This window comes from Hordeum vulgare, chromosome 6H (genome assembly GCF_904849725.1).
Source record: "Hordeum vulgare subsp. vulgare chromosome 6H, MorexV3_pseudomolecules_assembly, whole genome shotgun sequence".
Taxonomy (NCBI): Eukaryota; Viridiplantae; Streptophyta; class Magnoliopsida; order Poales; family Poaceae; genus Hordeum; species Hordeum vulgare.
The window spans coordinates 548,276,933-548,292,109 of record NC_058523.1 but is presented as its reverse complement, the minus strand read 5'-3'; the positions used below and the strand labels follow the sequence as shown (position 1 = coordinate 548,292,109).

At 49.4% G+C, this 15,177-nt stretch overlaps 2 protein-coding genes across 2 annotated transcripts; one reads left to right on the top strand and one right to left on the bottom strand.

Moving 5' to 3' along the window:
* Window positions 1-5,758: 5,758 nt before the first annotated feature.
* Window positions 5,759-10,975, top strand: LOC123404331 (phosphate transporter PHO1-2-like). Its single transcript, XM_045098254.1, has 15 exons — window positions 5,759-6,248; window positions 6,359-6,412; window positions 6,533-6,818; window positions 7,062-7,425; window positions 7,576-7,624; window positions 8,312-8,386; window positions 8,486-8,615; window positions 8,724-8,844; window positions 8,961-9,204; window positions 9,311-9,415; window positions 9,504-9,548; window positions 9,634-9,786; window positions 9,878-10,156; window positions 10,243-10,379; window positions 10,465-10,975. The coding sequence occupies exons 1-15, from the start codon at window positions 5,979-5,981 to the stop codon at window positions 10,550-10,552; spliced, it is 2,400 nt and encodes a 799-aa protein (XP_044954189.1). The 5' UTR covers window positions 5,759-5,978; the 3' UTR covers window positions 10,553-10,975.
* A 36-nt stretch (window positions 10,976-11,011) lies between these two features.
* On the bottom strand, window positions 11,012-14,775 carry LOC123404330 (KIN14B-interacting protein At4g14310). Its single transcript, XM_045098253.1, has 3 exons — window positions 12,682-14,775; window positions 11,958-12,580; window positions 11,012-11,711 (listed from the first exon to the last, which is right to left on the bottom strand). Exons 1-3 carry the CDS (start codon window positions 14,695-14,697, stop codon window positions 11,177-11,179), a joined length of 3,174 nt encoding a protein of 1,057 aa, XP_044954188.1. The 5' UTR covers window positions 14,698-14,775; the 3' UTR covers window positions 11,012-11,176.
* Window positions 14,776-15,177: the final 402 nt, after the last annotated feature.

The window sequence follows — 15,177 nt, the reverse complement described above, 5'->3', positions numbered from 1 at the left end:
AAAGAAGCATATGAACGTTTGACAAACGGTTATAACAAGTAAAAATATGTTTTAGCCTTTTTTGATAAGATCGTTAAGCGTCGTTACGAGAGAAAAGACCAGAGAAACATTATAAAATGTCCAGCTTTAGGACTGATCCGAACGCCGTGGCAACCTTGGAACCGGAGGGAACAACAAGATCGATCGGAGAGATTAATTTCGCCGCGCGCGGCGGCAGCTAACAGCCGGCCCCGTGACAACGATCGATGCATACCGGCCGGCGACGAGAACAGACGAGCTAACGCGTGCCACGCACCGCACCGCACCGCACCGCAAGACGCCGTTGGCGCTGCGTGACGTGCTCCTGCCCCTCCGTGGCCGTGCCGCCGGCGACCGGCCGGCCGGCCGGACCGGACAAGCTTTTCCGTTGCGCCACCTCGATCACCGGGCGAACAACGGATCGCGGTGCACGCTACGGCCGTTCATTGCGTGCATATATATATTATATATGGTGGAGGGCTAGCTTTAACGTTTTTCCGTCCTCGCCGCCGTCACGTCGCACCGATTGAAGGAACTCGCCGTGGGTGACCCGATCGATCGAGTCAGGCAGATTCGGAGCTCAGAGAAGGACAGGTAGCGGGTCGTGTCCTGTTGTTTTCACACGGTGCGGACCGGGTGTGCGGTCCAGCGTCACGTACAGTGGCGAAGGCAGGAAGTTTTTCAAGGTATGGCCGGTGTACGCACTCAGGCACATAAAAATTCAGACCATGAAGTATTCCTAGACTCCAAAGTGCATATAGTATGAAGGTACAAAATTTTATGGTATGGCGGAGGCCAAAGCTTGTCAGATTGCTGCCTCCGTCACTGGTCACGTAGAGGACGCGTAGTGCTCAGGCATGTGTACGTGCTCAAGGTTTGGTCGAGGTTGCCTAGGGCACCAACAGACAGTGTGCCGTGCCAGGTCTCTCACACAGTAACAGCATCCGTGCAGTGGTAGAGCTTGACCATGCATGACAGTTTTTACTTTATAAGGGGTCAAATTACGGTGCAACCTAACCTCAACCCCCTCCCCCCACCCCCCACCCCCACTCTCCTCTTCATCGCAACCAGCGATGCCGCTAGGGCAAAGCCCGAGCAGCTTGGCGGTGGTGACTTTCTTCTCGTGCATCAGCTACTCAAGATCGTTGCGGTGGGGCTGATTTTGACCTCCTCGGTGGTGATGGCGGACAATGACGGTTGGAGTGTGGCGACGGGTCTGCGGCGGAGGCAACAGGTGGCGGCGGTGGCCATGATGTAGCCGCTCAACATCCAGTTCGCCTTGAGATCGCGGTGACTCTCCTGGACGCCCGGGGTGGCGACTCTGGGTTTAGCGGCGATGGTCATCTCCTACGTTGGAGGGGGTCGGCCTGAGGCTGGAAGATCGGATCTCAAGATCCATGATCTAGTCCCGGCTGCGAGTCGGGAAGACATAATTATCGATGAAAATCGAGCCAATGGCGATCGATGGCAGCGTTCTGTATCGTTACCTTGATGGAGGTATTATCGTGTAACTACTGTCGATCCACTCATATTGCTTCGGAGAAAACCCTAGGATATGGTATTTTCACTAGTACAAAAAAAACTAGCTATGGCGTGGTAAAAATATCCTTGCTGATGTGGACATCCGACAACACTAATATAGCATCACCGTTAAAATATACTGCTGGCGTTCGAGAAGGCAGCAGTACATTTATACTATCTTTGTCGTACGTTATTGTCAAACGCCAACAATTTATTTTTTGGATAATAAAAGAAATACTACTTCAAAACTAAATAATTCATTTAACAAGATATTCATAACTTAAGAGTTTAAACTTCACAAAAGATACTGATCAACTAAACATACTCATAAATTTAAGACTTACTCCCAGCGTCCGCCGAAGAACGGCTCTTTCTTGCCTCCCGTAGAACTTTCTCGTCCCCACCAGCGACGAGCGACTCTAGGGTTAGGCTTTCAATCTGGTGGTCACGATCCTATCGAGCATCCATCCTAGCTTTCTTCCAACATAAATCTCAAAAACTCAGTGGCGTCGATGGCCACACCTTGGTGGCGTCAACGAATGGTTGGACTCACAAGGTTGGTACGAATCTATTCTCTGTTGATGGGTCAGCGGTTGGATGACGATGGCGACATCTAAAACATGTACAAGTGATGTACACTTTAGATTTGCTACATCGATTATAGGTTTCGGTATGTTATGCGGATGGATCAACGACGACGCCGATTTCAGATAAGAGAAGTAAGAACACTCCATATTATCGAATACTGTATGTAGGTGTAAGCGATGGCTTCAAAGGCCTTATATGTTATTATCAGACTTTTGTTGAATAATTAATAACGATGGTTGTATGCAACGTTTGATGCAAAGGCCAGGCTTTGAACCTTCATTTTCCAAAAGAAAATCAAACTTGCGGTGTCATATTTGCTACAGTAATTTTCTGTTACGTATGCACCGGTGCCGCCAAAGTTTTCAGCACCGTACGGTCCAGGACATGCAGGCGGTTTGGAGGTTGCTTAATTAGGGTATGAACGTTGCACGTGCCGAGCCTCGAAATATGGCAGATCGAGCTTGACCATGCAGCTCTATTTTAGAAGGGGTCAAAAGAGTCCGAAAGATAAGAGTAAGAAATTTCAATGATCTAGGTACCGCCGGCCACCGCACTCCACTCCACTCCACGCACGCACGCACGCACGCACGGAGAGTCAACGAAACAGAACCAAAAAATGTTGACTCGTGCGATGTACATTCTTCTCTGCATCCTCATGTGGGCCGACCGGTCAGAACAATTTATTTATTTACTAGCTACCCAACTCCTCTTCACATCCCGCGATATATCATCGAATCCGTGCGTGCCGAGCCGAGTCTCAAAGCATGGCCACACTGTCCATGCAGCATTTTAGAAGGAGTCAAAAAGGGTCTAAATTTTTTCAAAAGAGTTTAGGGTGGACACGACCAACTCTCTGGCCCTAATAAAGCTCCGTCACCGCACATATGCAGGGTCTAGAAACACAAGGACCGTCGGTGAGAGGTGTAGCGCACACCCTTCCTTAGCATCCACTTGTGGGCCCGCCGGTCAGAACAATTTTCCTCTGGTTTTTTGTCAAAAGAGAACATTTTTTTTTTACGTGTAGCTTGACCATGCAGGAGTTTAGAAGGAGTCAAAGGTGGTACTCGATAGAGTCTGAAAATTTCCAGTGATCGGTTGGGGCCAGGGGCACCCTGGCCCCAACAGAGGCTCCTCTACAGGTCTCATGCACAGTCTAGAAAAAAAAACTCTTAAAACAGGCTCTCGCTCCGTTTAAAAAACTGATAGTGACCCTTGCAATGCACAAATAATTAAACTCTTTGATGTGCTAGAAAGCACGTCTTCTAAAGAAAGCTCGTGTGTCCAAGACATCTTTAACATTTAGCAGAAATAGTCTTAAAAAACTAATCAAGTGCCGCAAATGAGTTAAATTCACCTCTAGATTTCAAGCTTCGCGAAAATCACAATTCATTTAAGAGTTGCAAAAAGAAATACAAGTATAGACAGCAAAATTGTATCAGACTGCTCGCGGTCAGGTCAGCGATGTTCATGGAGTGTCAGTAGCAAAATAAATGTGCAAATAGTTATTGGCACATGGTCATCTCATGAAGATCCCCCTCCCCCCCTCTTTCTCTCTCTTACTCCTCCGTCCTAAAATTCTTGTCTTAGGTTTGTCTAGAAATAGATGTATCTAAATACTAAAACGTGACTAAATACATTTATATTTAGATAAATTTAAGATAAATTTTTTGAAACGAAGGGAGTACAAGAGAACACATGGCATTGCTCGGATCAGACAAATATGTCGTTAGAATGAACTTTAAGCCAACTCTTTCTTTATCGGCTAGGACGGTAAGTTCGTTTTTTATGTGATTTTACTTATTCGTGCTTGTTCGTATCTTGTTGTCTTTTCCTTCTATATTGACTACCTTTTTTTTCTTTTTTTCGAATATAACTATCCTTTTTTTTGTAATTGTCGAATAAAACAAGCTCTAGGCCGCCTTAAAAAGAGAACTAGCCAATGCCTTTGACTTGAGCCGTTTCCTTTCTCTCTCTCTCTCTCTCTCTCTCTCTCTCTCTCTCTCTCTCTCTCTCTCCCTCCCTCCCTCCCTCCCTCCCTCCCTCTCTTTTCTTTAGCTCATGCAGTTTTTCCTTACCTTCAGGCGGGTGCTTCAAGTGGCTATAGACAGGGTCTGCATTTTTTACCAGGCACGGCCTTGTTACCACCACGTGTGCCACGTGGGCGTGTACCCGGTGCAAGGCGAAAAGGCAGGCACGTCCCACTTGTCCATGCATGGATGCATGCATGCATGGAGGCTGTCGCCGGCGCGTCACGGCCACGTCAGGACCCCGCCGCTCACCACCACCAGCCACCACCACCACCACCACCATGCATACGCAGCTAGCGTGCGCGCTTGCTCGGTCGATCGCACACGTACAACTAATGGATCTATCTACCTCCAACTTGCGGCTAATCAAACGGTCGGTCCATCTTTACCGCCCAATCGACCCACGAAATGTGTAAAGCACACCACACTCATCATCACTAAATGTAAGTTTAGTTACGCACGGCATTAATCAATCGAGTTACATCTACAAGTAGAAGAAACCAGGTTACCTGATAATTTGGGTGCTCCGGCCACTCAACCCTGGGCCCTACCCGTACACAGATAGCTAAATAATTAGCCCGGATTCACAAGCACAAATTTGCTAGCCAGCAGCTACGCATCATCGATGATCATGTTCCGTGGCCTGGCGTTGATGATCCTACATGCGGGCAACAACAACGATGCATGCATGATATATATATAGCGGTGACATGACGTACATGCATACTTCTTCTTCTTTCCTGAAAGAAAGGAGAAGGTCGTGACCCCTGGATCGCCTCCGTATATCATTGCGATGCACACAAACATAGCGACACGACACGGATTGACGAGATGTATATCCATTAAATAATTATTAAAACCACATCTAGACATGTTTTAGCAAAACCGAACTATTAACGTGTCATCTATGTAGCTGTGGTCAGTTCGTTGGCAAGCAGGCCGGATGGATGAGTGGCGCAGCGCGTGCGTGAGCGGGTCGCCCAAGCAAGCGTGTTGCACCCCCTGCAATCCCTCGTGCTCCCCTGTCTTTTCGCCCAAAAGATGGGCGCACCAACGCCAACACCAAGCAAAGCCCGAGAAGGAAAAATTAACACGACGAACGAACCAACGATCGAACAAACTAAAGCAGGCAGCATAGCTAACTAGCTAGCTACGTACGTGCCACCTTTTAGTTCTCCCCCACATCCTCTTCTTCTTCTTCCTCTACCCCTGGCCATTATCGTCCTTTCCTTCCTCTTCCCTTTGCTTTGCTTCCTGAGTGACGCATGCGAATTGCAACCAGTTATACGTCGCGCGGCATACTCAAAACATATGTCGCGTACGTACGTGCTGCATTGTGTTGTGTCCACTAGGAACGAATTTCCCTCGGCTTTCCCGGTCGATCGGCTTTACGATTAGTTCCTCCTTTTAACTCGTCCGGCCTAATACTTTTCCGGCATCCTCCTTCCCTTTCCGCGGCACTAGCGATGGATCGGAGCCCTCGTCGCGAGCACTAGTCCAATTTGTGCCGCATACACATCCGTTAGTGGGAGGAGAGAGGGCAAAGGGGATGGAGGGAGAAAGTGGAGTATCCGCCGTAGCTTCTCCGATCGTCTGTCCCTGCTAGCTAGCTCTGCTCCGTCGGTCTATATAAGCAGGGTTGCTTCTCCCATCACTCCTGCCTGTCCCTGTCCCCCTTCCCAGCTCTCCTCCTCTTGTCCTCCGCATGTAACCATCTGGCTCCGATCGATCGGCTGGGACAAGAAGCAACCAGCTTCAATCCCCGACCCAAGATCGGCCTGATCAGAGTGGAGTGTGGTATATAGGCGGCCTGGTGGCGTGGACATGGTGAAGTTCTCGCGGGAGTACGAGGCCAGCATCATCCCGGAGTGGAAGGGCGCCTTCGTCGACTACAAGTGCCTCAAGAAGCTCGTCAAGAAGATCAAGGTCGCGCGGCGCGACGCAGACGACGACAGCAGCGCGGGAGGCTCCTCGCCGGAGACCGCCGCCCTCGCCGCGGGCGTCGAGAGCGTCGGCTATGGCGCTGGCTTCTCCATGCTCGACCCCGTCCGCGCACTCGCCGCCCGGTTCGGGCCCCGGGTGCAGGCCTCCACGGTGCGTCAGGGGATACGATACGAATAGATACGCTGAGTTGGTCGTCATCCGTCTTGGCTGGCTACGTGCGTGCACGGTACTCATCGATCGATGTGCATTCTGGATTGCAGGATGACGAGGAGAGCGGGGATTCCAGGGAGCTGGTGCGATCCACGGACAAGCATGTAAGCTTATGCGTGCGTGCATGCATTCATTCATCCGTCGGTGCATCTGTGGCTGAATTACTCAGCTTTATTGACCGCGAAAGTAACTGATGTTTTTGTATGTGTGTCTGATGTGTGCAGGAGCGGGAGTTCCTGGAGAAGGCGGACGAGGAGCTGGAGAAGGTGAACACCTTCTACGCGTCACAGGAGACGGAGCTGCTCGGCCGCGGCGAGGCGCTCATCGACCAGCTCCGCATCCTCGCCGACGTCAAGCGCATCCTCGCCGACCACGCCGCCACCCGCCGCGCACGGGGCTCCCTCCTCGGCCGCAGCCGCTCCATGCCGCCGGTGGCGCCGCCATCGCCGGCGCTCAGCAACTCCGGACGCTACCTCCTCTCCGGCCTCGCCACGCCGCAGTCCATGTCAGGTAGGTGTCCATACTCCAGACTCCAGAGCACAGACCGGTGCGCGCGCACGCACGTCGTCCGTTGGTGTCGACGTACGACACCCAACCAACCCACGTCACGTCCCGGCACATGAACCCCACTACCGGCCTCCCGATCGATCATCCTTTACGCGTGTGCATGGCAATATGGCACGTGAGCACCACCTCCATCCATCGGACATCGGAGGCTCTGACACTGACACGGATGGGCATGGCACGGTGCAGATGGGAGCGTGGAGCAGCAGCAGGCGCAGATGACGGAGGGCGCGGCGGTGGCAGACGAGGTGATGGCGGCGCTGGAGCGCAACGGCGTCAGCTTCGTGGGGCTGCCGGGGAAGAAGGACGCCAAGAAGGACGGAGGCAACAGGAGGCTTCAGCTGCCGTCGACGGTGCGGATCGACATCCCGGCGAGCAACCCGGGCCGGGCGGCGCTCAAGGTGTGGGAGGAGCTGGTGAACGTGCTGCGCAAGGACGGCGCCGACCCCGCCGCCGCCTTCGTCCACCGCAAGAAGGTGCAGCACGCCGAGAAGAACATCCGCGACGCATTCATGGCGCTCTACCGCGGCCTCGAGCTGCTCAAGAAGTTCAGGTGCGCACTCCGGCCGCCATCGCCATGCATTCAGTTGATCGATATTGTTTGCTTTCTTCGTGAGAATTGTGACATCTTTGCGGACGATGCTGTAGTGGGCTGCTGACGATTTCTTGTGCTTTTTCTGTTGCTTGCATGGATGGATGGCAGTTCTTTGAATGTAAAGGCCTTCACCAAGATTCTCAAGAAATTCGTCAAGGTACGTACGTCATAATTAACATATACTTTGCCCACTTTAGCAACATATATAAATGCGCACGTACTTTGCAAAATGGATGGACAGGAACAGTGTAGTCTTTTAAACAACATATACTCAGCATGTAAGGACGTTGTGCTACTTAATTAACACTTAATAAGTAAGGACGTTGTGCTACTTAATTAACACTTCTTTTAGGGGGGAATATACTCTTCAGCATGTAAGTATCTGTCAACTATAATCAAGACATAGCTAGTGAGTGTCCTAGTGATTTACCGAATGCACATACTACTGCAATTTGCACTAGCCTAGCTCTGAAAAAAAAATGCTAGCAATAGAATTGACATGCATAGCTGAATATGTATACTTTGGAAAATGGCTGGCCAGGAACAGTCTAGAGTCCTAAACAATTTAGACAGAATAAAGAGAAGAGATCATCACTTCTTTTATGGGAGTATATACTTGCTATCATGTAGTAGCATCAGCTCTTTATCCAGAAAAAGAACACTACTATCAAATAACACAGCTAGTGATATCTGAATCGGCAGCTTCAGATATAGATTACAGTGATGCGCACCAATTGGACTGCAGTAGTAGCAACAGAGACTAGCCCAGCCCTGAAAAAAAGCTTGTAACAAAATTGATGTGTAGTTTCATTGCGGCAAAAACTGACATAAAATGCTCTCTCAGGTGTCGGAGCAGCAGCGAGCAACGGACCTTTTCTCGCAGAAGGTGAAGAGATCATCGTTCAGCACATCCGACAAGGTATCATCATCTTACAAGATTCTTAGAAGAGTTTTCAGACCTATAAGACACACGAACAGAATGAACTGATGTGTGTATATGCCATGCATTTTTGAGCAGGTTCTTCAGCTGTCAGACGAGGTGGAGTCACTCTTCCTGAAGCACTTTGCAGGCAATGACAGGATGGTGGCGATGAAGTACCTCAACCCCCAGCAGCCCAAGAACACCCACATGATCACCTTCCTCGTAGGTAGGCGCACAGGGTTCAGACATCAGATTCACCTATCTAGTACAGTATCGTCCATGGTAAAAAAAAAATCTAATTCTGCGGTTCTTTCGTCTTCGCGTTTGTTTTCAGGGTTGTTTACCGGCACATTTGTGAGTTTGTTCATCATATACGCTATCTTGGCACATGTCTCCGGCATTTTTGCCTCCGCCGGAAACACGGCCTACATGGAGGTAGTCTACCATGTCTTCAGGTAATCGCTAAACTCAAAGTTCTGACCATACATAACAGCTCTGTTCTTAGCATGGATTCAGTATCCATCTTTACCTCGACATGACAGTATATGTCCGTTTCTTTCCTCGTCTGCAGCATGTTCGCGCTCATCAGCCTGCACTGCTTCCTCTACGGATGCAACCTGTTCATGTGGAAGAGCACCAGGATCAACCAGAACTTCATATTCGATTTCGCACCCAACACCGCCCTCACGCACCGGGACGCCTTCCTCATGTCTGCCTCCATCATGTGCACCGTCGTCGCCGCGCTGGTCATCAACCTCTTCCTCAGGAACGCTGGCGCGTCCTACGCCAATGCAGTGCCCGGGGGTCTGATTGTGGTAAGAAGCACACGCAATATATGTGGAACAAAAATATGATAACTTGGGCTGTGTAGCAACTTGCAACCGATGTCAGTTCTCAAAATTCTGAAACTACCTGTTTCAGCTATCGGCCGGACTTCTATTCTGCCCTTTCAACGTGTTCTACCGCTCGACGCGTTACTGCTTCATGCGCATCATGCGCAACATCATGTTCTCGCCATTCTACAAGGTAAGGGAGACATCTATAGTTATGGATTCACCAAACTGTTATGTTGTGAACATATATATCTGATGATAAACCTGTCTTTGCGATCCAGGTTCTGATGGCCGATTTCTTCATGGCTGACCAGTTAACTAGCCAGGTAATGATCACAATCGCATGATTATACGCAACCGAGGAGCCTTAAAGATGCAATTTCTTACCAGCTAAACTTGTCTATGATCCAGATTCCATTATTAAGACACATGGAGTTTGCAGCATGCTACTTCATGGCAGGAAGCTTTAGGGCTAACCCATATGAGACCTGTACTAACAGCCAGCAATACAAACACCTGGCCTATGTCATCTCTTTCCTTCCCTATTACTGGAGAGCTATGCAGGTATAAATCAAATCGATACACAAACAATAGTAAGATTTCAAGTTTGTTAGGATCAGTTTCAAACTAAGATTTGTGGTCATTTTTTCAAAAGTGTTTAAGAAGGTACATAGAGGAACATGACATAAACCAGCTCGCCAACGCCGGGAAGTACGTGTCAGCAATGGTGGCGGCTGCAGTCAGATTCAAGTACAATGTCACACCGACGCCATTCTGGATGTGGATGGTCCTCATCTCATCGTCAGGCGCCACCGTTTACCAGCTCTACTGGGACTTTGTCAAGGATTGGGGCTTCTTCACTCCCAAATCTAAGAACCTATGGCTTCGGGATGATCTCATCCTGAAGAACAAGTTCACATACTACCTTTCCATGGTATTGTACTTTGTTCAACTGATTTACAGTACATCACTAATACAAATAGGACCGGCTTTGGAGCACTAATTCTTTCACAAATGCAGATGCTAAACCTAGTCCTTCGGCTAGCATGGGCACAAAGTGTCATGAAGATCCGTATTAATAAGAACGAGACTCGCCTACTGGATTTCTCCCTTGCCTCCTTGGAAATAATCCGACGAGGGCACTGGAACTTCTACAGGTATTTGAGATTAGTACAAAGCTGGAATCACTATCCTTGATTCATCGTTTTTGTTATAACTAGTGTACGGTTCACTGGATTGCAGGCTGGAGAACGAACACTTGAACAATGTTGGCAAGTTCAGAGCGGTGAAGACTGTCCCATTGCCATTTCGTGAACTCGAAACGGATTGATGATTAGACGGAGAGAACAGTGTGACAGCACGCTCCCGCTAGCAAGGGAATTTAGGTTCAGAGTTCCAGGAATGGTTGAGCTGACCCTAGTAGTGCTTGCTGCTAGATTTGGTGTCGAGGTGGTAATAAAGCCTTCAGAGAGCGTATCCACAAGATCACAATGTTGCTGATCTTAAGATGGAATAAGCTCAGATGGTGCATTGTATCAAGTTCACCAGGGCACAGCTAACTGAGGCATTCTGGTCGAGAAAGCAGGGGAAGGATCCTCATTGTCCATTGAAGATTGATGTGCATTAATCAGCAAAGATTTTAGCTTTGTTGATGATTAGGCTATGTGTGTATCTAGGGATTGATGCCATGATAATATTGCACATGTTTATATGAACAAGGCAACTGATTTTGAACAATGTTTTGGTAGACGCACGCAACAATCCAGTGCTGGGGAACAACACAAAATAATGAACAAAACAAGATACAATAGACATAACTTAACTCAGTAAGAGCCAGAATTATCCGATAATACAATGAAAGCAAGATGCTTATCACGACAAATGACTACACAATCAAAGCATAAGGACAGTACATATTTTACATGTCACATGATGCACACAATAAACAGACAGACTATGACAAGTACCTCCAATGGGCTGGACGGTCTTTCGAGACAAGAAGAACCCTCGATGATGAGTAATCAAATGTAGGGCAGTATAAATCATCAGAGCCAATAACCTCTCTTGCTCCAATGGTGTTCCCGCGGTCAAAGCTGTAAGTTTGTTGGACGCCTTCTTCACTGAAGGCATCAAAAGCAAATAATCCCATACCGCATGCAGCCAAGACAACATTGGAATTGCCCCACACTTGGGTAATCGAAGAGTGATGGAAGTGGGCATTAAACTCCGGTAATTCATAGGTTGCAACAAGCCTCCCCTTTTTCAGTGAATACTGCTGAACTCGTGATTTCGGCCCCCCTTTTATTTGCAGCCTGCCTTCTGTGGTACCAATAAATACTGAGTCTCCACGTGAGAAGACTGAGTTCGCCGTTCCACCATTTCTTGCCATTTTAAGACCGATGCCAGAAGGTACACGGAAGTCAAATACATTAACACTTTCTTGCGTAGTGAAAACACCATCATTTCCCTCCACCTCGGATGAACTGACTCTGCAAAACACAGCCACATACAGATTAATGATGGGGCCGAGCCAGATCACATAGAGCAGAATTGCCTACATCTGTTTTCAGATACTTATACCCTTTCCAAGTTTCAGCTTTATCATAGGCCCATAATAACCCCAAAAAAAAAACATCTAGCTTCACTGGAACAAATCAACTTAATCTAGGCAGGACCTCAAATGGCAGTAATAACAGTACAATGAAATGCAGTTAACGCATGATTGTTTAAGTTACCTTTGACGAACTCCTCCGCCCACCTCAGCATCCGTGTTGTTAACATGAAGGCAGTAAACTCTTTTACCAGTAGAAGCAACAGATAACAGGGGTTGTGGGTTAAGCGAATTCACATCCCACAACCCAATTGATTCGGTCCCAGCAATAACGACCTTCCCCCTACTACGCCACTGTAGTGGGCTGGAGTACTCCATTCCGAGTACTGGACTGCTTACTTCCCATTTCATCACTACATCGCCATCGCGGATGTCATAAGCCGTGACCATCTTCTGCTTGCTAGCAGTAGAAAGGAGGAGAGGTCCGCATGGTCTGTACCACCATTGCGGCCGTTCTATGGTTGAAATAGCAGAACTAGATCTTGATGAACCTATATTAGGAAGAGGCCCAAGAACTGTCCTGGCTGATGGTACAGGAGCAAGAGATGCCTCCTCCTCGACATGAAATGCTTGCACTTCTCTGTTGTAGTAATCCCAGCTGCAAAACCCAGGCTCCAATGCATTACCAGCAGATGCTGCGACCACATATCTACCAGAGCATCCATCTACACCTGGGGCACGAATCAACCAGCAATCACCCCAAGTATTATGTGATACTGCACTGGGAGGCTTATATTCAGACTTGAACTGTATCAGAATAGTTCAACTGAATCAGCACTTGTACGAAAACATTATCTGTGCACAAAACTATGGAAATAAAAGAATATTTCATGTAAGTAATCAAGTACCTCATGGTTTGCAATATCATAATAAGAGCAGGTGCCATCTCCATGAGCAAGAAGAACAGCTTCCCCCTCTGAAACAAACCATCCACCTGTTGCAGACTTATTACCTATCCCTGATAATTGATCAATGGAAGACTCCTCAGTTTCCTCCTGGATCGCCATCGATGACTTGTTTTCCTGCTCATCAAACTCTTCTAGGTTCTCACCACACAATTCCATTTCCACTTCATTAGTTGAACCATCTGGAATCTTTGAGCTACCTTGGCTAGACGTCTTACCACTAGCATCTGCTGCTTCACAAATCATGTGCTTTTCCAAGTTCTTAGCTCTGCGATCCTTGAAGAAGTCACTCTCTTCGCCATCTAAAGAAGCCAGAAATTCCATGGCTATACTGTTCTCATCATCACGGGGCTCGACGGTACGAGGTTCTATTTTTTCATTACAGCCTTTTATCAGAGCCACACATGACTCCTGTTGAGTAGCACTAGAAGTCTTACGATCCCTCAATAGTTTATGATGTGGGAAAAACCTTGCCTCCAGTTCATCGGTATTCATTCCTTTTCCAGCATTCTTCAGGTCACGTGGCTTCACGGCAACAGATTTCTCACTCGCACCCTTCTTAGCATGAGAGATCTCGCAGTCACTGTTATCCTCAGTACCTAACTGACTCTTATTGTCAACTTTGACATGAGAAATCGCCTGCTCAATTGCATTAATCTCTTTCTGGATATTTGACAATATCTGCTTTGGCTCATCTGGGTTGTTCTCGTCCAGCATCTCTTTGGTCTTCTTAATATCGGTGGCAATCTTCTGAACCCTCCCTTCCAACGCAGCTAGTTTCTCATGCAGCTTGCTTGGGTACTTGTTCACACTGCACAAAGCTTTCACCGATTTTCCCTCGCCACTTGTTGCTGCTTTCTCGAAAACTCTAATCTTGTCAGCCAATTTCCCCTTCTCTCCCTGCTTATTACACTCCTCGGGCTTCTTTTGATGTTCTCTCACTCCTGAACAAACATCATCCGAGTCTACCACGTGCACGGTAAACACGGGAATAACAGAGCTGTTACCTCCATCACAGTCGCTCTGGGTAGCAGAGAAGGCTTTGGCAGAAACCTCCCCTGAACCAGTAAGGCCAGCAACAACATTCTTGGAACTGATCTCGTTCACCAGCTTGAGGTCATGCCCCTCCTCTTGCTTCCTACTAATCTCATCGCCAAGCCTTGCCCTCGCATCGAAGATGCCCTGCCTTTTCCCATTTCCCTCATCACTCTGCTTCTTCACACTGGAGTCAGATGCTCCGCTGCTCTCTCTGAACACATCGCATTGCTTCACCGCACTCACATCCAGGCTCACTTTTCTCCCGCCGATCTGCTTCGCCTTTGCATCAAGGCTCTCCCTGCTCCTGCCAGCGCAATCCGCCTGCTTGGCCTTGGCATCCAAGATCTCTCTTTTCCTGCTGATCTCCTCCGCCGCCTTCGCCCTCCGCCCCCTCGAATCGAACCCTAGGCTCCTCGAGCCGATCTCGTGAGCGGCAGCATCTGAAGCCCGGGCAGCGGCGCCGCCTGTGCCACCCCTGGCGGCATCTGAGGGCCTGGCGGCCCCGCTCACCGACCTCCGCCCCCTCTCGGTGGAAACGGACCTGATCCCGCCGCTGACGCTCCGCCGCAGGCCCGGCTCCGCGTCCTTCCCGAGGGAGGGCCTCCCCGCGGGAAGCGCGGCGGCGGCGCGGAGCGTGGAGACGAGCCTGGAGGAGGGCTCGACGGAGCCCCCCGGGATCCTGCTGGCCCTCGGGATCGAGGAGGTGGACCACCGCACGGCGGACGTGGGCTGCGGCTTGGAGAGCTTCGACGCCGAGTTCTCCTTGCCCGCGGCGGCGCCTGGGGTGCGGCGCGAGGCGGAGGAGGAGAGGGGGAACGGCCTGGGCGTGAGCGCGCGCGGGGCGGCGGGGGCGGCGGTGGAGGCCGCCTTCACGCCGCTGCTGCCGGCGCCGCCGCCGCGGTCCTTGAGGCGGGCGGCCATGTTGGAGTGGGGATAGGGTTTGTGGATCTCTGGAGAAGAGGGGAGGGGAGGGGAGGGGAGGGACGGCGGTCTGGTTTGAACTGATTTTGGGAATGGCTGATTTGGTTTGGGATTTAGGACGGGAGAGAGAGATGGGAGGCGCGTTTCAAATTTCGAAATGCTGCGGGCGCGTGCGGTGGGGCCCACGCCAGTGGGCTCGGCTGTGGGGGTGGGGCCCGCCGGAGCTCCTCAATTTGGCGTGGCTCTTTTTTTTTAAAGAAAAACTTGCCTCCTTTATTCAGAACTACTAAAGGGCCCGTGCGTTGCAACGGAAGAAAAGAATACCACATGCTCTTAATTTACAAAAAAATGTCTATAATTTGAGTATTGTAGCTACTACCCAAACAAAGATGATCTTAGCCTTCAAAAACCCAGTTCAAGATTCCACAGGTCTTCTATTTAAATGTGACTTGAATTCGGATTTATTACATACAAAGAAAC